At 40.0% G+C, this 26,261-nt stretch overlaps 3 protein-coding genes across 3 annotated transcripts; 2 read left to right on the top strand and 1 right to left on the bottom strand.

Moving 5' to 3' along the window:
- Window positions 1-367: 367 nt before the first annotated feature.
- On the bottom strand, window positions 368-3,414 carry htr1ab (5-hydroxytryptamine (serotonin) receptor 1A b). The gene has a single exon (XM_085164991.1). It carries the CDS (start codon window positions 2,342-2,344, stop codon window positions 1,094-1,096), a length of 1,251 nt encoding a protein of 416 aa, XP_085021117.1. The 5' UTR covers window positions 2,345-3,414; the 3' UTR covers window positions 368-1,093.
- A 2,885-nt stretch (window positions 3,415-6,299) lies between these two features.
- LOC146514670 (E3 ubiquitin-protein ligase RNF180-like) lies at window positions 6,300-14,277 on the top strand (the record flags this gene model as incomplete). Its single annotated transcript, XM_085167769.1, has 8 exons — window positions 6,300-6,338; window positions 7,561-7,623; window positions 8,779-8,874; window positions 9,013-9,645; window positions 10,384-10,512; window positions 11,409-11,655; window positions 11,750-11,848; window positions 13,484-14,277. Coding segments are annotated over 8 exons (1,503 nt in total), but the record flags the coding sequence as incomplete, so codon positions are not given.
- A 1,104-nt stretch (window positions 14,278-15,381) lies between these two features.
- Window positions 15,382-26,105, top strand: LOC146514669 (regulator of G-protein signaling 7-binding protein B-like). The gene is made up of 6 exons (XM_085165730.1): window positions 15,382-16,099; window positions 16,351-16,523; window positions 17,276-17,406; window positions 21,156-21,294; window positions 21,415-21,485; window positions 22,936-26,105. The coding sequence occupies exons 1-6, from the start codon at window positions 15,968-15,970 to the stop codon at window positions 23,025-23,027; spliced, it is 738 nt and encodes a 245-aa protein (XP_085021856.1). The 5' UTR covers window positions 15,382-15,967; the 3' UTR covers window positions 23,028-26,105.
- Window positions 26,106-26,261: the final 156 nt, after the last annotated feature.

Here is a 26,261-nt window from a genome sequence, read left to right as displayed (position 1 = left end):
ATTTAATAAACACCAAAATGGCATGATTCTGTAATGAGTCGGCCTCCAACAGGTCAGCGGTGGATGGAGAGGTAATTTAGTCATATTCAGACAGACGGATTTAAAAAAAAAAATCTAATCCACATGTGGAAGCTGCACAGTCACATCCTTAACTGTTGACAGCTTCTGCTGGGAAAAGTGTCTCGTTATGCACCTTGCTTGAGGGCACTGCAGTAGATATTTAATGCCATCATTTGCATGCGCATGCATGGTAGTTTATCGAAGCTGGGTGACGGGTAATCACCAGAGACAATGACAATCCTTCAGAAGTTGAAGGTTATGTTATTGTGACTAAATCCCTTTCTGTTTTGCTAATTGCCACATTATTGCATCCATTATTAAAGTATGTAATTACTTACGGTGTAGCAGGGCGACATCATAGATACATGTCATTGTCTATAATTTAATGTCCAAAAAATTGCCGTCTTAGTTTTTTTTTTTTAATTTTCTGTTTTGTTTTGTTTTTTTTAATTCAATTAACAGACCCCACAAAATGCTTCATATTCTTCCTCTTTCTTATTTTTTATACAGTAGCATATACAACCATCGCCTCAATGTTGTACTGTAAACCATCGGATTAAAATAACCCTAAAATTTCAACTGGCACCTGAGGAAAGCATCAAATTTCTAAAAGCTGGAAACACTATATTATTGATATTTTTCCTAGTTAAAATGTTATTTTTTTATTTTAAATATCCGCAGCTTAGCTACTGGAAACGTGGATTCACAGTTTCAATTCAATAAATTCTTCCTGGCGCAGAATTTAAAAGTGTTAAAATAATGACTTCAGGGGAAAAAAGTATTAAAAAGTTGTTTTTTTTATTGGACATCAAAGAACAGGATGAGCAACACGGAGCTTGAATCAAACGATCACAGCTTTATCTATGCATAGGCTATAGAATTCTCTCGAGATATTTAACGATGGTGATGAGCGGCAATAATCATTGTGAGCACTCAGTTCTTGTTTTAGAACAATCTGTTCGCAGGCTGTTGGTCTCTTTTTCACCTGGATGTCTCCAGATCAGCCCTCAGTGATCCGGTGAGTCTTGAACCATCACGGTCTGCAAAAGTGACACTTGATGATTTTCTTGAAAGCGCTCTGAAAATCTTTGTTGAAGTACGCGTAAATGATGGGGTTCAGTAAAGAGTTGGAGTAGCCCAGCCAGTTAATGACATCCTCTAGCCAGCGGGGCATGTAGCACGACTCCTGGCAGAAAGGCATGACCAGGGCGACGATGAAGAAAGGCAGCCAGCAGAGGATGAAGGTGCCCATGATGATGCCCAAAGTCTTCACCGTTTTGCGCTCCCGTGCCAGCGCGATCTTCCTCTTCGCCTCCGTCGCTTTCTCGTGCCTGCTCTCGAAGAGCGGCACGGAGCTCGGGGTGTTGGGCAGCGGCAGGTTGCCTTTGGAGTTGCTGTGAACTTCGATGATCTCCAGAGACTCGCCGTCTTCGGCGTGTCTCACCGCGCCGTTGACACTCGGCAGCGGCCGGGGCTCCACGCTCCTTTTCCAGCTCTTGCCCTGTGCGTCTCCTTGGATCTTTTTATGGAAGAGCGCGGGAGAGAGCGCCAGGCAGGAGTCGGACACTTTCTTCTTCTCCGTTTTACGCACCGTCCTCCTGATGCGGAACCGGGCCGCTTTGAATATCCGCCCGTATAAAACCAGCATCAGAATTAGCGGGATGTAAAAAGCCCCGAAAGTGGAGTATATTGTGTACCAGGGGTCTTGCCTTATCTTACACTGCTTGGGGTTCGCCCTGTCCTCTGCCATGCTGCTGGGCTGGGAGCGCATGATCAGCATAGGCGGCACGGAGATGGAGAACCCCACAAGCCAAGTGACGCTGATGAGGACCGCGGCTCTCCTCGGGGTCCTCTTCTTCATATAGTCTATGGGCTCGGTTATGGCCCAGTATCTATCCAGAGCGATGGCGCACAGGTGCAGGATGGACGACGTGCAGCATAGCACATCCAGAGAGATGAAGATGTCGCACGGAATCTGCCCGAGAGTCCACCGATTCAAAACCTGGTAGAGCGCCGCCATGGGCAGCACCAGCACCGACACCATCAGGTCCGTGACGGCAAGAGAGCCGATTAGATAGTTGGCGACATTCTGGAGAGAGCGCTCAAGCGCGATGGCTGCAACCACGCACGCGTTCCCAAATATTGCGCACAGGATGAGCGCGCCGAGCAGGAAGGATGTGACCACTTGGTAGCTGAGTTTCACCTCCTCGTCCTCCGGTTTTGGAGCTTTGTTTGAAGAGTTGTCGAGCTGAAGCCAGGCGGTCGTGTTGTTTGTTCCCTCCATCGTTGGGCCACTTCGATGCGACTGGAGAGGTTCTACTCTGCAGAGCGCATGGCACGGGAACACCGTGAAGAGCGCATAGCGGTCAGCTGGTCTGCCGAGAAGTGCAGAGAGGCTGTAAACTGCGAGTGTTGGCTGCTGACGGAGAATGATGCTGCGGTTTTATACCGGTGATGGAAAATGCGTCATTTCTGTGTGAGGCTAACAGAGGCATGGTTATGTCTGTTTAGTCCACAGCGCAGGCAGTGAAGATGTAGGAGCTGTGAAAAAAACATAGTAGTTTCCTTTTACTCCGTGGTCTCCAGACTGCAAGTGGATTAAGATTTATTTATTTATTTATGTAAACTTTATTGAAAAAAGTGGATTTGCTCATTTTTGCAGGGCCTAAAATTAAAATCTTTTTTTAATTTAAAACAATTTCAGTTATTGTTTCAACTCAATATGAGTTGATATGAAATGTGTTTTTTTTTCCCCGTGTATTTCATTTGTGGCAGTCGTCTGCTTTCAGCACCACGATCAGCGCAGTGCAGTCAATCTGAGATGTCACACTGCCACCCGGCGTTGATTCACTGTCACAACACATAAACAATTATTACATTTTTGTTATCTTAAGCTTCAAACGCCTTCAAAATAAAATAAAATAATTAAAAAAGTTTGGCCATTGTGCCAGATTGTTGTATTATTATGACACTGTATGATTTTCATTCAGTTGTTCAATGTTAAAAACCAAAAAAACGTCAAGAACAATATGAAAAGTACTGCTTTGCTGCACCTCCACGAGCTTTAATGAGAGCCTAAAATCTTTGAGTAATTCCATATTGTTTCCTCTATTTGATTTGGAAAAAATTATGCCATCAATTTAAATAAATATTTAAAAGTCATGAAAGTTTAGCTGGATCTGTGACAGACATAAACATTGGACAACCAAACAACTTTAACAGGGCATTTTTAACAGGCATTTTCCCTACATCACTTTTCTGTTCCATTAAAGGCAAAATTCACTTTTATTTTAAGTATCTTTTATGTGTGCTGTTGCAATTACACACTTTGTCCACAAATCAGAGGTTATAAACTCAGATGCACAACCGCAAACTTACAGGCAAAACTGGAGTGCAGGATGAGTTCCTAATTGTGTCATTGTGTCATCTGTGTCACAGGTTACACAATGTCAAGTATAAACAAGGATAAGCATCCTGCTTTAAATCATAAATGGCCTGCATTAGTATACAACCATTTGCACTCACTGGCTATTTTATTAGGAATACACATGGCAGGAACTTGATGCTTTTACCCATGCAGACATGGTCAAGGTGACCACCTGAAGGTCAAACTGAGCATCAGAATGGGCAATAAATACAATTTAAGTAACTGTGAAATGTGGAAAGAGTGTTTCTTAGGTCTACTAAGATTGATCTGGTTGGTTTTGAGTATTGTAGGTTTATGATTCTTTTGGGGTTTGAATATTGATTTATGGTCAAGCTTTCTATCATTTTTTTCTTTTGCGTTTGTTATTATTGCTTCTTGCTTTTTAATTTCTTTTTTTATGCTTCTAGTTCTTTGTTTGTCGCTTGATGATGTTAGGTCTCTTTCGTGTCCATTCTGTCCAAGCCTCATCTTTGTGTTTTGTCCTTATTTTTTTCTCAGGTGAAGTCAGCTTTTTCTTCATGTTTACCTTTCTGTCTCTGTGTCACATTTTGTGGTTTGAATCTGTGTCTCAGTGTTAGATTCTGTTTAATTTTGATAATCTCTTGTGTTTTGTATTAAGTTCTTCTTCCCTTGTCTATTCTTCTGTGATTAGCATCAACTGCGCTCCCACCTGTTTCCTCTTCCTTCATTACCTGGTGTGTAGTGTGTGAATCTGTCCTTTCTTATATTCTCCCTCTATGTTGTATCCCTCTGTTCCCTGTATTTTTTAAGTTTTCCATGTGTTTTGCGCTGGCCTTGCTCCATGTATGCTTTGTTCTTAAGCTGACTTTAAGTTACTCTCCCACGTTAGTCTCCCAAGTCCTGTGTTTCGGTCTTTACCTGTCACATAGCATTTCATTTCAGTTAGCGCCAGATGAGTATTTCAGAAACTGGTGATCTACTGGAATTTTTCTGCAAAACCATGTCTAAGGTTTATATGCTATAAACCTTAGACAAACTCTGGCCCGTGGGCCAAATTTGGCCCGCAGCCTAATTACATTTGGCCCGCGAAGCCATACCAAATTACTATTAGAGCTGGCCTACTGGTATTATGCAGCTAATATATATATTGTTTAGTATTAAGCTTTGCTTGTTTCATATTCAGTTTTTCAGCAAAACTTGTTTGAGTCCATAAGAAAAGATTAATTCTTATATCTGGAGGAAGATTTTTTTTTCCAATAAATATTAATGTTAGCCCGCGACTTTGTTCCAGTTTTGAATTTTGGCCCACTGTGTATTTGAGTTTGACACCCCTGGTTTATAGGGTATGGTTCAAAAGAGAAAATGCTTTGTTGATGCCAGAAATCGGAGAAGAATGACCAGACTACTTCGAGCTGATAAGACAGAAACAATAACTCATGTAACCACTGTATGCAGAAGAGAATTTCTGAATCCAATCAAAGCTTGAAGCGGATGGTCTACATCAGCAGAACACCGGCCAGCTAAGGACAGGAAAGTGAGGTTTCAAAACTGGAAAATGCAAGACTGGAAAATCATCACCTGCTCTGTTAAGTCTTCTGCTGAGACATTCACAGGGTAGGTCAGAATTTTGCATCAACAACATGAAAGCATGGATCCATGCTGCCTTCTATTAAAGCTCTGGGCTGATGGTGAGTTATTTTCTTAGCATACTTTGAGCACTTCTAAAGGACAAAGAGGGTAGCATATTGTGGAAAGGACAGAAATTTTCTCAATGTGCACAAGTGGATTAATGAAATCACCACACACGAGAACACCTGGAGTTACAGACAAGAGCAGAAATTCACAGCAATGCAGTTTTTTTTAAGTCAAAAAAGGAAACTAGTATTTCTCAAAATCTGACTTTTATAGTTTGTATCCTCAGTCACACTCTTTCCCTCCATTGCTGCTGCAGGACTAAGCTTGATCTTTGTGTGCGCTGCAGCGTGAGCGTTTAAGTCTGTCATTACAAAACTAAGAATCTCTATGTTTTACTCATAGATGTAAAAACATATCAGTAGATTTCATCTGGGGGACACAATGACCTTACTGGACTCCCAAGGCGAACCCCATAAAAGTAACATAACACTGTGTTTAGCTATTAAACAAAATCTGTTTTATTTTGTGATTTACAAATGAAATTGTTAAAGAATAAATTAACATCCCGCAAGTCTGGTGACTGCTTATTCCTCAGGCTCAGAGTTATTTTCAAATTATTTGTTGTTGTTATTTTAATTGATCTCTTTAAAATTTAGTTCAGTTCCATTTTAGTTTTTGTTTAACAATGTTGGGTTTTTAGTTTAGTATTTATTCGTTTCTGTCTTTCCAATTATTGCTGTGTGCAATGACGTGTCATAGTTAAGATTAGTACAGGTATTATTAGAATAACACAATTTTTGAACGTGTGTCATAGTATTATAAACATCCAGAGTCTCAGTAAACTTGTCTTTCAGTGACTCATCAGGCAACTTGTAATGTTTTTTAACCAAACTAAAAATTACTTAAAGATCTGTCCTCTATATTTTCATTTTATTTTAGTTTACAAGTTCTCTCTTTTTTTTTTTTTATTCAAGTCTAGATTTTATTTGTGTTTAACGAAAATCTCTTTTCACACGTGATTTTAGTTTTTAGTTTAGTTATCTACAATAACTTTGCTCAGGCTCAATAAACAAACACTGAAGTTGAAGCGACAGCAGCGGCCTGCTGCGCTTTTCTTTACGGTCCTTTTTGGCCCATTAGACGTCCCGTTGAGCGCTTTTCATGACGTCACCGAGCTATTTAAACTCAAGAGAAATACTTTACTTTGTTTTCTTAATGTAGCCGTGTTTACCTAGCAAATACGTTTGTCTTAAAGGTAAGCTTAGTTTATAACAGTTGTCGAAATGTTCTTCGTTGCATTTGGACCGAAGCCGCTGTCGTTTAATAGGGCTCAGTAGCTAACTAGCGGCACATTTTATTGTTTTACTTGAATTATGTTTTTCTTATTTCATCGAAACCGTTAACTTTAAACTATGCACGTTAAGCGAAAAGAGAGGGAAAAAAACGTAATTTTGCCCTCGTAGTTTAAACATCGCAGGCTGACACGTGTGTTGTGCACGCCAGCGTGCCTGTAGAGTGTCCTTTATTCTTTAATGACTATTTAAAGATTGTTTGGAGCCGCAAAACACCTGTGAGCGTTAAAAAATAACGTTAAATAAGAAATATTTACTACCACTAAATTTTGGAAATTGCTGTGGTACAGCAGCCAAAACATGAAAAGGCCACATGGCTCAACATAGCAAACATTGTAACAGAACTACATAAAATAAAAAATACAATAAAGGTAATTTATACAGGAGCTTAAAACCCCCCTCTAAAGACACATTAAGGAGTTAAATCTAGAATAAGTAGCAGGTATAGTGCTATGAGGCGGTAACGATACTTTCTGTAGTGTTCATCTTTATCTCCAGTAGGTGGTGTAGAGGGTTATCAGATCAATAGCTCACCTTTTGATCACCTCTTTGTCAGCTGATGAAAGAATCCATGTAATCTGTTGAGAATAGATTCCTTAATGTACATCAAAGTTAAAGAGAATATAGTTGTGATTGCTTGCAACATTATAATATTGTGGTAATGGGTGTAAGGATACAAAATAGAAAATAGGCCTGGGATGGGAACAAAGAACTGAGGTGCAGGGCAGAAGGACAATCAACCCCCACCCCAAGAGTTACTGAGGCTGAGGAGCAGACAAAGGGCGGACACTACCTTAAAATGAGGTGGGGGTCAGGGTGACCCTTGGCCACTGTTGGTCCATTGTGGGGGTGTTTACTGAAGGGGGGAGGAGACCAGAGGTTATAACTGTAACTGTTGTGTGGAGTTCTTTAGATCAGCCTTTAGCATAGGACTGCATAGGAATGCAGTGTGCTGATTTCTAGATGCATCTGTAAGAATAATGGGAAATAAAAGGATTGTGTAAAACATGGAAACATCTCAGCGTGATCTCTACCAGGACCAAAAGAATCGCAGAGTTGTTGTTGTTGTCTCAACAAATCCATGTGACAATAAGTGTTTTGATTTTTGAAATATCTCATGTCCAGGATTCATCACATTGCTTCTCAGTGCTCAGATTAACATCCCTGTCAATCCAAAAAGTCCCGAAGGTGAGTGAAGTCACACTTTAGTTAACTGTAAAACCATTGTTCATCGTTACTATTGTCCAAATGCTTAACAATCCTTCTGATGACTGCTGTAACACCTCCAGCACCTTCCAGGATTACAGGCCTAGCTTTGAGTGAGTTTAACTTTGCACCTTAAATACTAAACAGTAATATCCATTTGCTGCAAACTATAATTTTTTTTTTTATCATCATAATGAAACAGCTGTGACCACATGGAGCCTATATCTATTTGCATGTGTAGGCTACTTCCAAAGGTAGCTTTAAAATGATTTGAGCCACTTCAGATCCTATCTGGATTCACATCAGCAAGCGATTGAACTAATTGATTTCCAGTCTCCAACCTTTGACTCAGAAATCAACATCTGTACATGTGGTTTTCCTAATGCCTCTGGAGGAGAGATGGGAGGAGGACTCTTCAAACAATCAATTGTTTGTATTCACAGCTGATTATTTCAGCTGACAGTTTGAATGTCCAAATATTTTTGTCATTAGTTTTGTTTTGATTTGTTTTTTTGTCCTTTATTTGAGAGTCAGGACCAGTGCAGGTGAGTTCATCATTATGCATTGACAGCCTTTGTCATCATGTACAGATGAAGGACCCACTGCAGGAAAATGTGCAGAGATCCATGCTGCGCTGCAGGAAGTGTCGGAAAAGCGTCATAGACTCAACATGTTTGTTAACGGTAACAGTTTATGTTAAAATCCTAAATGTGTTTTCTTTCATTAACTTCATAGTTTACTTTAGGAGACATTTTATGGTATTTGATTGGGAAATTAATGTGTGACAGAAGCTAAAACAAAACCCACAAAAAAGCAAATTTGGCCCACTCTTCTAATGCTGCCTCAGTTCATTGAGGTTTATGGACCAGACCTCAAACTAATAGAGCTCTAGTCCACAGATGTACAGAGGAGTTCATGGTCGACCCAATAACTAAAGGTGCTTAGGTCCCATGGCTGCAAAACAAGCCCAAATCATCACCACCTCCACCACTGGACTGTAGAAAGTCGTGTGAAAACACCCTTTCTCACATGGCACTAACTGGCTATCAGTACCTGATAAGCTGTTTTTTTTTTTTTTTTTTTTTTTTTTTCATGTAAACCGTCTCGGCTGTCTGTGTGTTTTTTGCTTTGGAGCAGATTCCGGACACAGATGAAGCCTCTGCTGATGTTTGCAGTATTTGGCACCTCGATGTTGACACATTGCCAGAGTGGATTTTGATCTCAGTTCACCATGTAAGTGTGACCAGTGTGAACAAAGATAATATGTCAACTTTTTTTTTTTTAAAAAGCTGTATTGACTGTTATTGTTGTAAGAGGAGCAAGAAACTGAAAAAAGTTAATCATTAAGCTTTGTTCCTTTGGTGTTCCCAGACCCAGTGGACTGCTGGAAAACTGAACTGCCAGAATTGTAGAGCTCGCCTGGGAGGCTTCAACTTCATTAATCGCAGTCAGTGTCCCTGTGGCACTGACGCCTCCATTCACTTCAGCAAAAGCCGCCTGGATTACGACCACAAGCACTCCATCCTGATCGGCCAGCCTTTAAGGTCGAGGCTCAACAGGGGACAGATGGACGTTTCTCAGAATCATGAGGAGAGGGCTGAGTTTAGCACGACTACACTGGATAGATTTCAGGATTTTAACTGTGCTGCTACAATGCCTCATGAGAGTCCTATGGAGGCCTCAAATCCACAAACTGATGGACAAACTCCTGTAGAAAGAGAAAATGCTCTCTGGAAGAGTGTGCCAGCTTCCCGTGGTTGTGATTTTTACCCTGATGTTGTCTCACATTCTGCAAGCGAGCAGCTTCACACAGATGTTGAATCCTCTTCATCTGTTTCTGAGGGTACGCAGCCGCCTCTGGATCAGCATCTCTTGCTAACTGAGGAGGGTGTTGAGTCTTCTGTAGAGACTGCAGCTCTCTGCAACGAGGTTTCTGATCCTGCTGTGTTTCTCAGAAGGAGATGGATCTCTGACAGTGTCTCTGAGCATGAAGAAAAATCAGTGGTATATTCATTTTTATTTATTTATTTTCTCTCTGTTTGGATTTATTGTAAATGGTCTTTAACCTGCCAGACCACGTGATTACGTGTGAGTACAGAGTAGTAGAAGTAATGGTCAAGTGAATTCTCTACTCTTTTACTGACTTTCATCCCAAAACCACACTGAGTATTTCCAGTGTTCAGAATGCATCTGAATTTGGGAGGGGGGGCTGAAACCTTGGCAAGGTTATTTCCCATTTTCAGTCTAACTTAGCAGCCAAGAGAGTTTTAAGGCACGGTTAACCTCATTCTCATATAGCAATGTATGCTGTAGCCTACCATAGCTGGTGGGCAGATAACTTCCAAAGTGAGCAGCAAAGTGGTCCAATGGGATTGTCACCTACAGCAAGAAGGTCCTGGGTTCAAATCCAATGACTAGGACCTCTGTGTGAGGTTTGCATGTTTTCCCCATGTCTGCGTGCTCTGGCTTCCTCCCACACTCCATAGACCAGCATGTTGGGTTAAACTGTGATTCTAACTTGGCTGTAAGTGTGAATGTGGGTGCAGCTGGTTGTTTTTCTGTCCAATTTAGCTCTGAGACAGATTGATGACCCTGTGTTCCCAACCTCTTGCCCCCTGATAGACAGCCCAAACTTGGGGTTAAACTGTCTGCTTGCATACCAGTGGAAAAAAAAATTCACTAGCTGATAGATTCTGTTGTTTGAGCTGCTAAATAAGTGACATATGTGTGTTATTGTCTCAGCCTCAAACCTCTGTGGGCTCCCCACCCTCAAACAGCCTTAGCAAAAGAGAGAAGAACCATATGAAGAGTGTGAGACGGAAACAAAGGAGGAGAGAGAGATGGCTGCAACACCAGAAGGAAAAAGCACTGGTGAGAGAGCAAAGTTCACACTGAGTTAGTGTCAGTATGAAGGATGCAATCAAGTGGCAGCTGCTGTGGCTGAAAAAGGAAGCCAACATAGAAGTGCTGAAAACTGCAGCTTCTCCAATGATTCCTTCATTCTAGCTCAAAAAGCAGGGCAGTCACCATTATCATGGTAAAATACCCCAAAACATTACAGCATAAAAAATCTGTTTGGCACAGAAAGGGGGCTTTGGCCTCTGTGGATAGTTTTCCCTTCATAAAAACTCTATTTTAAGACTGAAACTTGAGGCTGTGGCTGCTTTATTTGATGGGGCTGATAGCTCTGCTGGACTTCACCTCGGTGTTTGTATGTTGGTGACTTTTAGATGCATTTTAATAAAATGATCTGATTTGCCTTGCTGTGTATAGATGGAAGACCAAATGCATGAAGGCTTCAGTTGTGGTTAGCGAAAATCTGGTGTTTTAGTAGTCTGCTGTTTGGCACTAATCAGCTGAAGTGCATTTCCCTGTGGTGTGCAAAAGTCTGTGAACTGAAGCGACATGGTAAAGAAGAGTGTGCCAAAAATGATGTGAGAGACTGAGTCATACAGAAAATCATTACTTAAAGTTGCTGTTGAAGGTGGTTCTAGATGCTGTTGAATCATGGAGTGTAGTTTTTCATATGACTGCCTGGAGTCCTGTGAAAACCTTCAGACATAACTGTATCCGTAAGTGTAGAAAAACACTATAAGAACCAGTGCAGTTACCATATGCATGTAATAATGAGCAGGACTTAAATTATTTTAGATACAAGATTCAAAATGTGATCTGGGCAGTTTCTCCTCCAAAGTATGCTTGTAGAAGCGTTTTTTCCCCTCCGCTGTTTGGGACCAAAAAATAAAAACTCGGATGTTTATGTCCAGGCTGAACGTGTGAGAGTTTTGCTGCTGGATGAGGATGAGGATGAGGAAGAGGAGGAGCACCAGGAGAACAGGGAGAACCTCACCTGTGCCGTCTGTCTGGATATCTACTTCAGTCCTCACAGAAGTCAGGCCTGTGGTCATGTCTTCTGTGAGCCATGTCTTCGCGCACACGCCATGAACAGCGGAAATGACAAGACCACCTGCCCTCTCTGCCGGGATGTCATCTTGTACACCAACTTACAAACTGGTATGTTTGTTAGCTCATTCTTTGTGTTCAGAATAGCAAACATTTTCTGGTGAGGATATGCTCTTTAGTTTGTCCCCTGTTCTGTCTTCTTCAGAGCTCGATCAAAGGGCAAAAACCCTTTTCCCAAAACTTTACAAGGCTCGCAAGCGTGAATTTGAGGCTTCGCCGTGTGCATTATGGCCTCTGCCTGAAGGTGAGAAGCTTTGCTGTTTAGTTTAATTTGTTTTTATTTGTCTAGGAAGTGTTTCCAGTGTAATACTGTGACAGAAAAGTCTGGATTATCCAGTTTCTGTGAAGGTTGACAAAAGCAAAAATGCATGAAGTAGTTTTCAATCTCAGCTCACATTGCATCAGGACCTTGGTTCTGAGGAAGCAATAAATGGTATTGCTTTATTGCCTTGCTTTAGTGTCTGTAGGGTATTTTATCTTTACACAGCTGGTTGTAAACTGTTAAAACAATAACTGAAACTGGAGTTAAAATCAATATAGTTAGGTTTGCAAACCAGGCAGAGCATTCCTCCACTTAAAAGCTTTTAGTCTCTTATGGTGGATAGATGATTCAATTTTATTTATACAGCACCAAATCACAACATCAGTCACCTCAAGGTGCTTTATATTGTAAAATAGACGCTACAATAATACTGCCTGTGATAACTGTGACACCCAGAGAAAGAAGCATCAGAACTTAGTTTTGGAATGGGACCACTTCTGATTTGACAATAGATATTTATGTCTTTGGGAAATAATTTTTAATTCTTTAAATGTAACACACTTATGTACACTTGGGGTTGTGATATATATATGTATGTATTCACTTGAACCCCTTAGCTGTGTGCCTGAGGTGACCATATTGGAGTTACTCCCTCTTACTCACAAACAAATCCAAGAGAAGATGACACTGTGTGAAACTGAGGAGTGTGTGGAGAAGTCTGAAGCCTGAGCTTCTGGTTTCTCGATCAGGGCATAAAACCATAATTATGTTTGTTTTGAGATCATGATTATTTACCACTATTATGCTCACTTTTTTCCTTGAGCTTTAATTAAAATTCAAATGAAATATACTCAAAATGTTAATAAATAAATGAACTAAACCTTTCACAGCAGCCTGGCAACGAGTGAATCTGGACTTTCATGGAGAAACAAGAGTAAAAGAAAAGTTTGCTGAAGGACAAAAGGAGTAAATTATTGAACAGAATGCAGTTCAGTTCACTCATTTTGTTTTAATACTTGTTATAAATCCAAATTAATTACTCGGATAACCTCTATTATTTTTACATGTTCAGACATGTCATGTCTAATGTGAGTATCTAGCACTGGAACAGTAATAGAACCTAAAATAAGGAAAAAACCAGAGTCCCATTAAAAAATGTCTGGTTTTCTAACTTGAATTCTTTATGTAGAGCTACTTATGTTATTACAGATCAAAAGTAAAGGAAAGAAACTGATGAGAGATTGGAGGATCTAATGGTTGTGAATAGACTCAGGCAGAATTACCAGATGAAGGTTTCTGGCTGAGGAAATGATGTGTAGTGCGCTTATCTGCCGAATGAATTGAATATTTTCATATGTTTGTCTGTTTCATCTAAAAGCTAATCATTGTTTTATAGGTTTAATATTCTTCCACTTATTAATATTCTGCTCTTATCAAAGGTTTATTTGTATTTGGAGAATTTTTTTTTTCATTAAACATGTATCACTTTGTAAAATATAAAACTTGTATTTCTGCTGTTTAAAAGAATAACATTTTGAACCTCGGCACAAATAATGACATTACACACAAATTTTGATTGGTCATTAAATGTGGAACATTTCATCTCTTTCTCATTAGGTATCAGAGACGAAGATTTTCCCGTGCTTCATTTTTACGGAGTGCAATTGGGCCACATTTTGTTAAAGATATTTTTTGTCATCAGCTGCATCCTGTGCTTTTTCCTGGTTCTAGTGTTCCTCTGTTTTATCCTATTCCTCTACTGTTTTAGACCTTATGGTCCAATTCCATCATTTTTTCCAGATTGGGCCTACTGAATCGCATGTCGGATGTTAATAGAGTCCGGGAATACCTCTGAAACAACAGAGGGCATGTGAGACATTTGCAGAAATTGTTGGGAAAAGTTTATAGTATTGAGTGTGATTGGGGTTTAATAACTACCTAATTACTTGAAAAATCTTCAGTCTGATGATTTTTGTCCTGCTAACATAACAAAGCACAGAACTGCAAAACTGAGCTTATTGTGTCATGTTCACGAAGGTCACTTGACAGCAATTTGAATTTTGAATGCCATATTTCTTAAATTCAAAGGTGCCAAGCTTTGAGGCATCACCTGAAGATGACCGTATCAGTGTTTTTTTTATTTTTTTCAACCATCTGCTGAAAACTCAGTTTCATAGATCTTTAATTTCTGTCCGTCATGTTTCAGAACGTATGGATGTGAACAAATTGAATGTAAGTACATATCCTTGACTTATGTACACTTCATCCAAACTGTGAAGCACTTTGTGTTTTCAAAAGTGCCATCCAAAGATCTTGCTGCTGTTCTATTTTCTGTATTAAATGTACAGAGACACGCTGCTTCTGTGAAATGTAATCCATACTAGGAGTCTCAATAAAGGTTAGCTGGCTGATTTTTGGTTGAAAATGTGTTTTTATTTATGGTTTTTAACTCATTGGAAAATGATAAACTATAATAACTCTGCTCTGTACACCTGTTTTGGGCACTTTCTCTCATTCTTCTCAGAACCTCTTAAGCTCTGTCAGGTTTGACAGGGAGCGCTGGTGCACAGCCGTTTTCAGATTTATACAGAGATGTTCAGTTGAGTTAGTCTGGGCCCTGACTGGGCCACTTAAGTGCGCTCACAGAGTGGGCCCAAAGCCCCTCCTTTGTCTCTCTTTACCCAACTAAATCACCAAACACCTGGTCAGGAGCAGATTTTAAATTGTGGTTTAAAAATGGCTGAAGCACCATGTAATTAAATGATTAAAATTCTCTGCTGTCGCAATGTCGTTCTTTAGTAAAACCACGATATAAAGCACAAAATGTGCATTGCATAGTTGCATGCAATAATGTGGTGATGGAGAAAATCTATACATGTTCTTATACTTGATTCTAATCTAAATCAGTATCTGCTGACAAAGTAAAGCCCTAAATCACCACATTAATGTTTTTCTGTCCCCAGTATATTTTGCGTTTTACTGTTACGTTTGTTTTATTCATTACAGATTTTTATCATCATCTAACTGGGAGTCTGATTGGCACAGGCAGTACTCGGAGAGCATTTTGGTCAGAAGAAGTCACATGACCTTGATATTTGAGCATACATGGCGCCTGCAGCAGAGAGCCTGGTTTAACAGATAAAGTTGATAACCGCCATAATGATGCTGGTTATTTCAGACTGGGGTCTGAGGTTGCGTCAAGCTAGCTTAAAGCACAGGAAGCTGTAAATCTAGCCATCAAGTGTCTGTATTTTGAAGCCTAGTTTCTTTACATACATGACATAACAGTACAAAAGATGGATGAAGTTACATGATTCATTCATTCAAGTCATACTTTGAAGCCTTGAGATGAGCATTTATGCTGACAAGGTCTTGGTTTCTTAAAAAAAGAAGTTACCCCATGTCTGATGTTGGGGTTGTTTCCAGGACTCCCTTTTTAATAAGGTGGCACACTGGGGACTAAAAAAACATAGCTTTATACTTTACACAAGTTTTCACCTGTTATTTTGTAGTGAATGTCTTCATTTAAACCAGGGATGTCAAACCAACTTAATGTCATAGGCCACATGCAACCCACTTCGACCAGACCAGTGAAAGGGAGGTGGGCTGCTGCCACCACAGTCCACTTCGCACACGCCCCTGACTGATATGCATAAGTAGGTAATGAGTTTAAATAACGTGCATCTCGTGGAAGAAATCATATCGTTTGTCCTGTATGCACAGAAACGGTTAATTTTCAGTCGGAGGGTGACGACTTGTTTTGCCGTTGGCTCTCTCTGTATCCTCCGCACACGTGAGCGTGGGGCGGAAGACCGAGGAGCCTCCCTGTCGGCCTTCAGGAGGGGCTGAAGGTGACTCTCCGCTCGGCTGGGATGCGGAGGGAGCTGCTGGGATATCTTTTCTGATCCTGTTCCGGGGAACAGTCACGCACCGCTGCGGGAGGGGGCTTTAGGCATTAAGCAGGGAAAAAAAGAAAAGAAAAGCCCACACCCAGCAGCGTCTGCGTGTCGTCTTCTTCTCCACAGAGGACACAGCAGCCACCAGAAAAGAGAGGGCATCGCTCGCTGCGTCTGGCTCGGCTCCGGTGGTGGGTGTGCATGCATGTGTTCTGCACCGTACGGGCGGAAAAAACGCCCAAGATCCACAGGGAGCATCTTTCCGCTTGGTAAAGCGGCGCAGACGGAGACGGATCGCCGGGAGAGTACTGAGGGGGCTGTGGACGACAGCAGGATGGTGGGTACTGAAATAAGAATCGTAATCATGTCTGTTAATGATTAACTTGAGCTCAGCTCTGCACCAAAGGACAGATTCATGTGTGTAAATCCGACTTTTTTACGCGCAGGTGCAGCAGCATTGGCGCATAATGGATAAAAAGCGTCGCGATGAGCCGCATTAAGAGTGTGTTTGTTGTATTTTTTGTATTTGAAATCACACATAGTAATATCGTGTCCTTCCTGATCGCGTCATGGTTTGTTTTCCTTAAGACTGTGCAGGAATTCAACACCCTCGTAGCGCTGTACCGGGAGCAGGTCATCTCCGTCGGGGAGATCTCCGCCGACTGTCCTTCTCTGCGGGCTCAAATGCACCACACACGGTCCAAAGGATGCTCCATGGCCCGGGCTGCGCACCAGGACCTCGCCGTCATCTCTGTTTCGGGGTTAGACACGAGTTTGAATGATACTATTTTTTTAAGAAGAAACTGTGGCTTCCTCATTTATTGAATTTATTTTGTCTTTTTTTTTTTTTTTAAAGTTTATGAGCTAAAGTTTATTTAGGTAGAACAGGTGAGCATCACAGAGTGTATTTTAATTTAAATCAGTAAAGCAACAATTTTGAAAAAGGAGTCAGTGATAGATTTTATCCACAGTTAGTCATAAGTATACACATATTTTATTTTATTAAGTGAAGGTTAAATATGCTAGATACTAGGTGTTCCCAATCAGGGATACATACAAGCGGGATACTAATCAATCAGTTAACTAAACAACTACAACTGATGAATTAGCTTTGAGCAGAAAAGGTAACAATTAATGCAAAGTAAGACTTAGAATATAGACAAAATAAATTAATTTGTGACTGAAATAGAAAAGTAATGATCAAAATAAAAGGTAGGAATAAAAGGTTGAAAAAGCACGATTAGAAAAATATTACATGCATTAAACAGTTTAATATAAACTTAACAGAAAAACGTGGCTAAATTATGAATGAAAAGTTATAGATTATTCTTGATTTGAGACCACAAAAAATGAAAAAAACAACAACAAAAAATGGTTTAAATACAGTAAAAATATAAGTAGAACTTATTTAGCTAAAAGTTTGTCTAGCAGTTTAATTGTTATGTATTGGTGTGGAATAACAGATGAAACTATTGACTGTGAGTGTCTGATTCTCCTCTCCTTAATGCTGCAGTCCAGAGGACGGGGAGATCCATCCCGAGATCTGTCGGCTCTTCATCCAGCTGCAGTGCTGCCTGGAGATGTTCATAACGGAGATGCTCAAGTCGATGTGCCTGCTGGGGGTGCTGCAGCTACACAGAAAAAGTACAGTTACAGTAGTGAACACACGGTGTGATGATGCTGAATTGCTGAGTAAAGATAAAAAATAAAAACCGCCTGTGGCCAGTTGTTTGATCCTCTGTAAGTGTAATATTTAAAAGCTTTAAAAATCAAGTGTTACTCCCAACAGATTTCATTTTGCTTTCAGATAACAAGAATATTATTATTGTTGTTTTAACCACCTTCCAAGTACAATATGCTGCTACCATGGATATTATGTTTTGGTTTGTTTGGGCTGTGTTTGTATAGTAGGAGTAATTGGATATATATGCCCAATAACACAAAGTACAGATGTTTGACGCAGCTTGATGAGATGCAGACTTTACAACCCGAAATCCCCAAAAGACCTGAGTGGATGTTTGTGGTTCAACTTATAAATATTTCTGACGTATATGGAGGAAAAGGTTCCGTGTTTTCCAGGCAGTCGTGCAGCATGTCTTGCATTTTGTGCTAATGGCTCAGTCACACTTGGAGTAAAAGTAGAACACCGGTCTCCTTGTGACTAGTATATCACCAGGTGGTTGCTTGGTGATTGCAGTAATTATTCTTCACTTTCATCAACCAGTTGCAAGTCGTTGCAGTAACCAATTGCTTGTTCAGAGGTGACAAATTCATCTTCTGGGGGAACACATTTGTGCACAGGTTGCCTCATGGTAGCTGCTGTCTCCAACCAATCTCACTCCGATTTGTGAATGATCACCGTGTAACAGCACTTTGAACAGGCCCTTTGTCACTGTGCAGTTAAGTTGCCATCCTGCAGCAACTACATCACTACTTATACACTACATTGAATTTCTGCACCAGATACAGTGGCTTGCAAAAGTATTCGGCCCCCTTGAACTCTCCCACATTTTGTCACATTACAGCCACAAACATGAATCAATTTTATTGGAATTCCACGTGAAAGACCAATACAAAGTGGCGTTTGTTTTTTACAGTGCAGCCTTTACTAATGTTACGAAATCAGTTTCACCCCGGTTCTTTTTATTCCTCGGGCATCCAGAGACGGCACCGGACTCAGTAGTCATTTTCACAAAAACCTTTATTCATCTTCATTTAAGCATGCATCTTCTAGAAGGGGAGATGTGCAAGGCCGGTGTCCCTCTGCAAATCTTCCTCTCCTTTGTTTGTTACAGTCAGCTTTATAGAAGCAACCCCATCATAAAACCCCCATGGTGTGCTGCAAACTCTGTGTTTGTGTGTGTATGCACGAGTACCTGAGTGAGTGTGCATGTAGGTGTGGGTGCGTCGTAACAGTCAAAGTGTGTGTGTCTCTGTATACGTGACTTCCTGGGGGTCATAAAAGTAATCTCCTCACCCAAGCTACACCAAATTCCTCTAGACAACATACAAAACAGAGTTAACATATTACAAACACTGAGACCCCCACTCTGCATCCACTGGGCCGAGTTTTTATTAAAGGTACAAGCATCAGCAATCCCCAACTGTAGCTTCCTGTCTCCTTTTATGACAGCAGACCCCCAGTGTCAATAAATTCCTTTCCCTCTAAACAATTACACACATTCGCAAGCCTACAGCTAAGCCAAACTGAAACACAGACAAATCCTTCCCTATTCCTCTGATCTAAGCAAATAAAACATTATATTGTAATAATTATTTTATTGTACTCACAAATCCCTCTTTTGATCTGCCCCATGGTAGATCGACAATACTCTAAATCTGTTAACAAAATGTGTTCATACAAGCTCTCCCCATTTCCCAAAAGTAGCATCATGTCGTCTGTGTTTGGTTTGCTCCACCATGACCTGTGATGTCAGAGTCGCTGGAGTGATTTGATGTCGGTCCTTCTGTCTTCCGAGTCGGGCAATTCTCTGCTCCTCTTCTTTCTTCAACTTCCGGGGTGGACTACCCTTCAGTCGTTGCATGGATCTGGGATTTATTCTGTCCCTGGGCTGGGATCCACGCAGGGGGTCTCAACCGAGTCCCCCTTTTTTGCCAAGAGCCTTTCTGACCTCCTAAGCTCTTCCGCCACCGCACACTGGTTCCCATGGTGCTAGGTCTCGCCTTTCCTTTCAGCTGGACTGGGTGTGAGATCCTGTCCACCTCCTTGAATTCTTTGGTCCAGCTTGGGCCCGACCTCTTCTTCTTGAGCCCTTTCCGACAGACCCAATTCGCCTCTGGCACCGCATGCTCCTGGTGTCTGTACTGCTTACAGAACCATAACTCCATCGCTCTACCTGCAACTGAAAATGAAACTCCCCAGAAAACCCTCTTTTGGCACATGGACCTCGCCATGCGTCAACTCCACACAATTAGAGATTCACAAGAAAGTTGCACATTCTCTCAAAAGTTCACAGGGCTTCTCCCTTGGATTAACTCTACTTCCAGCCTGTAACCATTTCATAAGAAAACATTAGCCAATGGTTAAATGTTAAGCTTGTTTAACTCCCAGCTCCACCCGGAGCCTGTATCCTGGAAGAAAAATTTGTTAAATCAAACTTCACATTTGCAACCAACTGTAGATCAAAAGAGCAATAAAGTATTCAGCATCAAAGACAAGTATCATGTGCAGGTTTTCTCATCATTAAATCACTATTATTGCCATAATTTAGGCAATAATTTTACAATTAAATCCCGAAAACTTTCATCAACCAACCAATGATCAGATTGAAATGATCAGTTTCTTCCTTTGTCCCCAGGTGTGTGCCATGGTAAAACCTTCCCTATACATCAGAAACAAAAAACAAAACAACATTATATTGTAATAATTATGTTCTTGTACTCACACTAACTATCACATTATGTTCTGTTTTCCCCACTGTATAGAAGGAAAATATAAACTTCTGGCACTTTTGGGATTTACAGCTTCAGAATTTGGATTTCTCCATTATTGAACTAATTAAAATATTATTAAGTAAATTATTAAAATACAAAAAAATTATGCAGTTCATTTACATTTAGTCAGGAATTCAGATTGACCTACTGTACTGGACCCTCATCTAGGAATAATTTTTTGTGATCTGCCATTCATTTCTAGTTCACTTGGTAATGAGTTCAAACTGCATTTGTCCAAAAGTGCTGTTTTCGGCTTAAAACACATTTAAATACATATAAATATTAAAGCATTTGCTGAATACTTGTTTGGTTTGCTTATAGTTATTAAAACTAATTATGCTGAACATCAGTAGTTGATAGCTAAGGGCATAATGCAATAAAATATATCATATACTATTTTTATATGCACAGTTTTGCCCAGCTCACTGGGGCTTTAGGGGTGACTGCACAGGTTTTGTCCAAGTGCAGTAAATGTTCCTGTTACTTCTCAAAACTGTTTGGCTTAATGAAAAACTAATTAAAACTCTAAAAGTTCATTTGCTGCAAAACTGGTGATTTTATTTTGGATCTGCCTGAAACCTCACTGTTGGGCACCTGAAATTCTTATATGCAGGAAAACTCCTGATATATTTAAATGTTATATGTAAATAGCTGTTGAATAAACGTCACAACTTTCCCATTTGAGATTGCAGTGGAGCTGACATTTTGTATTGAAACAGTAGGGGGAAGCAGAGTGCTGTATTCACGTTCATTACATTTTAAAAACAGAATTTTAAAAAAATGTTAAAAGGAAGAAATAATTTTTTGTTAAATATTAAAACTAAAGTATTTAATTTTCTTGAAATCATGAATTGCATTCCAGATGTAAGTGTTTTATAGTGTGTGAGATTTCCTTGTCAATTGTGCTTGAGTGCTGCTGTATTTGTGGGGTTCTGAAGGAACAGACTCGGAGCCAAAGGTGGATTTCAGGCTGGACGAGAGCTCAGATGTTCCCATCCTGGAGGACCGATCCTCCTCTCCCATCGACTTTCCTCAGGAGCAGTGGCTGGTGGGAAATGATATTGAAAACATAGAGAGGTACACGCACTACACTTGCTTTTAAATTTATATTCTGAAAATATTTTACCAGTATAAACTCTGTTTTTGTCCAGGATTATCTAAACTACTCATAAAACACTGCTGGTTTTTTGTGTGCAGAGACATGCGAGAGATGCGAAATTTACTCAGCAAACTCAGGGAGACGATGCCCTTGCCACTGAAAAATCAAGGTATGTAATATTTGTTATAGGTAAAATATATGTAAGAGAGTTGATAAAGAAGAATGGAAATCAGAAAAGTCCTTAAAACGTTTCTCCAGAAGGCATTTGGCTTGTTTATGTGGGCAGCTGAAAATTTCAGAAGGTGGAGATTTTGGAGCAGGGTCGCTTCTTATTTTGGTCGGCACCCTCTGAGTCCATGGTGATATAAAACTGGCTTCACTGTGGACAGTGACTCTGGTGTTCTAGCCAATTCCAGTTCATGGTAGGTTTGAGCCTTGTTGGTTCCTGGGTTTTTAAAAATGTTGGTTCCTAGTTGTTTAGAAATGGTTCCAGATACCTGGGAAAGTGAATGTGACATTACTCCCGCCTAGCGCCTACAACTGGTAGTTCCTCTGGAAACTAGAAGAATGAGAGCAAACAGGAGTTTTTTTTGGTCTTAGCAAAGCAGAGCCATTCAGGTATCACTAGCTATACAGCATAATACTTGTGGTTTTGCACTGCTGCAGCAAAATCATGGATAAAGCCTGGTCAGTGCTCTGTGAATGGCTTATTTAGGGATCCACAAATACACAACAGTGGCAGTACAGATCAAAGGTTTTCTTTTCTTGGAGGGCAACTCAGGGTTGTCCGGCGTTGCTTCCACTTTCCAAGTGGGAAATGCGAGTTGGTGTTCTAGATTCAAATTCCAACTGGCAACTTGGAAATTCTGATTTCTGACTTATTCAGGAACGTAGAACAAGAGACTTTGCCAAGTTGTTTAAGTCTACACTTCTCTTTCTTAGATATTCATTGAATTCCTTGGACATTCCCAATCAATACTCTCTTGACTGAGTATTGGCCAATCAAGTGAGTGCTGTCCTTTTTTATGCTCGCAAAGAGAATCTACCAGTTGTAGTTGGTCATGATCACTGACTGACTGATAGCGGTATCCTACGACAACAGCTTCCGGACACCTATAATGCCGTGCTGAGATGCATTCCCAGGTGATTTAACCACCATTCAAACACTGACCCATGTGACCTTACCAACATGATGGGAGGGTTGGGCACCAACTCACAAATCTCCTGACAATATGCAAACATGCTCTGCCATGTCTGTGTATGTTGGAGCGACCTCCAAGGTGGCAGTCGGACTAGAGTTTGAAGTTGGAATTTTGGAGTTCCCAGTTTACTTTTTCAACTGGAATGCCACCTGTCAATTCAGATAGCCCTACCAACCCCAACTTAGCAATTCAAGCTGGTGCAGTGCATGTAAACAGAAGTAAAACTGTAAAAATTGTAGGCCGTCACTGTCTTGTATTTATGATTTGCCACGTGGAGAGCATTGACCAGGCAAAACCAAATCTTGTTTTTTCTTTTTTGGGATGTAACTCCCAAGTTCTGATATTTAGGAGGTGACCCCTGACGGTGGACTTTCTCTGGCTGTGATGGAAACAAGATAACATGTTTGTTTATTGCAGATGACAGCAGCTTGTTGAATCTGACTCCTCACCCACTGATAAGGCAGAGGAAGAGACGCTTCCCTGGACTCTGCTGCATGGTGTCCGGCTAAGAGTGTGACAGTAAAGGACTTTCATTTTAATTTCTTTTATTCAATAATGTCTATTTATTTAGAGGCACTTTAATATTATTTAATCCCATCCTTCATTTTTTAAACCAATATCTGAAATTGTAATCTTGCAGTATCTGTTACCAGGCTCTATTTTTCCTCGTCATCTTGATATTTACTGTTTCAGACTTCTCAGCTCATGTGTTCAGGCAGCTTTGGTGCTTGAAGTTTCAGGATTGATCTTTCAAATGTATCATATTAAGACATTTATCTTCTAAGCTCTATATACCTGAGAGCGCGTAGGCTAACCATTGGTAATATTGCTTTGCCATTCTCAGATTCAGGTTCCATCTTGTTGGGCTTTAAATACAGAGATATTTTTCTCATTCTTTTTAAAGGTGCTATTTATGACATACAGAACCACTGGGTGATGTATTAGAGCACCAGCAGGTCAGCCCAAAACAAAGGGCCCACCGTCAGCCACACCCTGCTCCGTTTAGATTTTTTTCTAACAACCTGAAAGTGTGCACTTAAAAATAAACAGAAAGGAAATCCAGCAACAGCCACTATCAGATGCTAACAAGGTAAAACACAAAGATGAAATAATGTTAGCTTCAGTTCACCAGTCTCTTCTCTGCTCACTCTGTTCCTGTTTCACCAACACCGCACAGAGCAGATGCACATGGTGAAACAGAGAGCAGAGGAGAAACCAGAAAAAAACATGTCCTAAATTAAGTAAATGTCATGAATAAAATTTTTTTTTTTCTTTGGTGTATTAGAGCACTTAATACTGCACTTTGGCCAGTATTCACCTTGTGCTGCCATCAGTGTTGGCAAATTAATAACTTTGACTAATAGCAGTTGGTAAAGATTGTTGCATACAATCAATTTACACTTGCTAAATAGCGTGTACGTTATTTTTCAGTTCTTAAATTATAGCATGATGTCATGCTGAAACATTTTAAAACAGTTTCATGCGGTAAAAGTATTTTTATAATTAGTGTTGTAGAATTAAAGAAGTATTTTCCTGGGGAAAAAGGACACAATTGAACATTTAGTTATCTACTATAAGCCCAAAATTTGGAAATTGTTTTAACCCCCTTTTTATTTTTGCAATAATGTGGGAACCATTAAATGTAACACAGGATATGAACCCTTATCACCCAGATGAAAGTCCCTTAATTGACCTAGCTGGCTAAAAGTGCACTAGTTCTCCTAAAAAAGACCCATAAATAGCCAAAGTCATCAATGGTTAGATTTTCTAAAGCCTCCAATTAGAGTCCAGAGTAGGTGAAGAAGCCTAGTTCCCCCTCAGACCATTTGAATTACAATATAAAGAAAGTTTATTATGAATTGTGTTATTACTGGGGTCCAACATGTTGTCTACCAAAGCTTAAAAGTGAGACATCTTTGATTTTTGTGTTGGTTTGTTTGTTTTGGGAAATTTTCTTCCCAATCTTTGTGTTTTTACATAGCGGAAGCTAACAAATGTACATATTCAGGCTATGCACAGGCAAAGTCAGTTTTCAGCTATCTCTAGTGTGCTTGTGTCAAACTGCCATGTTTGAATGTGTCACAATGTGAGGCTGGTGAGTCTCTGTATACCTGTGTGGTGTAGGTTAACCAATTCATCTACAGCCTTATGGCACATAAACATAACTGGCTCCTACGATATTTGCATTCCTCTTACTGTAGAAGCTAAAGGATTTAGAATTTATTCAACTATGTGTGTCTAGGCTTAAAATAAGCTTTATACCAGGAAAGAATGAGCTGTTTAGCACACTTCCTGAATTTTGCCTTTTAGATTTCATCAGCCTCTTTGTTTGTCCCCCCTGATATGTGTATATGTTGACGCTGACAGTGTTTTTCTAGGGGAGTTTTACTGAAGTTTAACCTCCAGCAGATGATGGTTTTGTAATGGCTTTGGTGGTGTTTTCAGCAAGGGCAGGTCAAATGTTCCATTGACAAACACTTTAAAGCTGCCATAATGGTTACTCAAGACCCCTGGAAGATGAATACTAACCATTTTCCTGACTTTACCACTGTTTTCAGTTTTACAGTTCCATTAATATCAAGAAAAGTCCAAATCAAACATATTAAAATGTACGAACTATCTAAATAGGAAGGATGCAACAAGAAATGTAATGTCTGGAAGTGTGTCCAAGGGATAAAGCCAGTTGATGTCCATGAACTTTTCTATATAGTAACACTGTCACATTAGAATAAAGTGTTACTCTAGTTTTAAGAAAATCCATCCATCTATTTTCCAACACTTATCTGTGTTTGGGTCACATGAGCAGCGGTCTAAGCAGAGATGCTCAGACTTCCGTCCCCCCAGCTACTTCCTTCAGCTTTTCTGAGGGGACACAGATTCATTCCCAAGCTGGAAGAGACATCTTTCCAGCATGTCGTCAGTATTGCCCTGGGCATAGGGTAGGGACGTAAATCAGCCAGGAAATAAACAGCTTTGCTTTCAAAGTAAAGAAATGCATCATAAAATAAAAAATTAAAAGTAAATCATTTTGTCATTCTGCCCTTCATCCTAGAAAAACAACAAGAGTACTGAATCCAGTTTTGTGTAAGAATGATGTCTTTTAATATCTTGAAAAAATATCAAACTTCCTTTCATAATATTATAGTTATAGCTATTTTCCTAGCTGTTGCACTAAACTAAGCTAAGCTGTCAATGATGTATTTCATTCAGTAATCTGGGATGTTATGCACACTGAAGCCTCTAGGGGACACTAGCATTATCAGTCTAAAAGAATAGTTTTGACAGGAAGAAAATATTAAAAAAGCCGCACACACAAACACGCAGACAAAATCCATATGAAGCATTCTACCAGAGCCATTTTCCTCGCTGAATGTAACGGTCACCTGTGTTGTAAATTAGTGTTTGTGCTATTTATTACTTTAATGTAACATTGGTGGTGTTTCAATTGAGGAATGCGTCGTTTTATTTTTGTCAGGCATGTGTTTGACTTGTGTGTAGTTACCGTGTCCTGCAATGTAGAGAAACACAGCTAAACATATGTACAGCCAATAGGACATTTTATAATATGAATAAAGTTTTATATACAAGATGTTTTTTTGTTTAATTTTTAACCTAAAATGTTTTAATATTTTGGGCAGCAAACCAATTTGCTTTCTTTCTATGAATGAGACGATGAGGTGGTAATTATGACTCCGTGTTCTTAGATTACCTACAAAGCTGAAATCCAGATGTGCTTAGCTTAG

Source organism: Neolamprologus multifasciatus, chromosome 7 (genome assembly GCF_963576455.1).
Source record: "Neolamprologus multifasciatus chromosome 7, fNeoMul1.2, whole genome shotgun sequence".
NCBI lineage: Eukaryota > Metazoa > Chordata > Actinopteri > Cichliformes > Cichlidae > Neolamprologus > Neolamprologus multifasciatus.
Note: the sequence above shows the minus strand (reverse complement) of the source record. Positions and strands in the feature narration are given on the sequence as shown.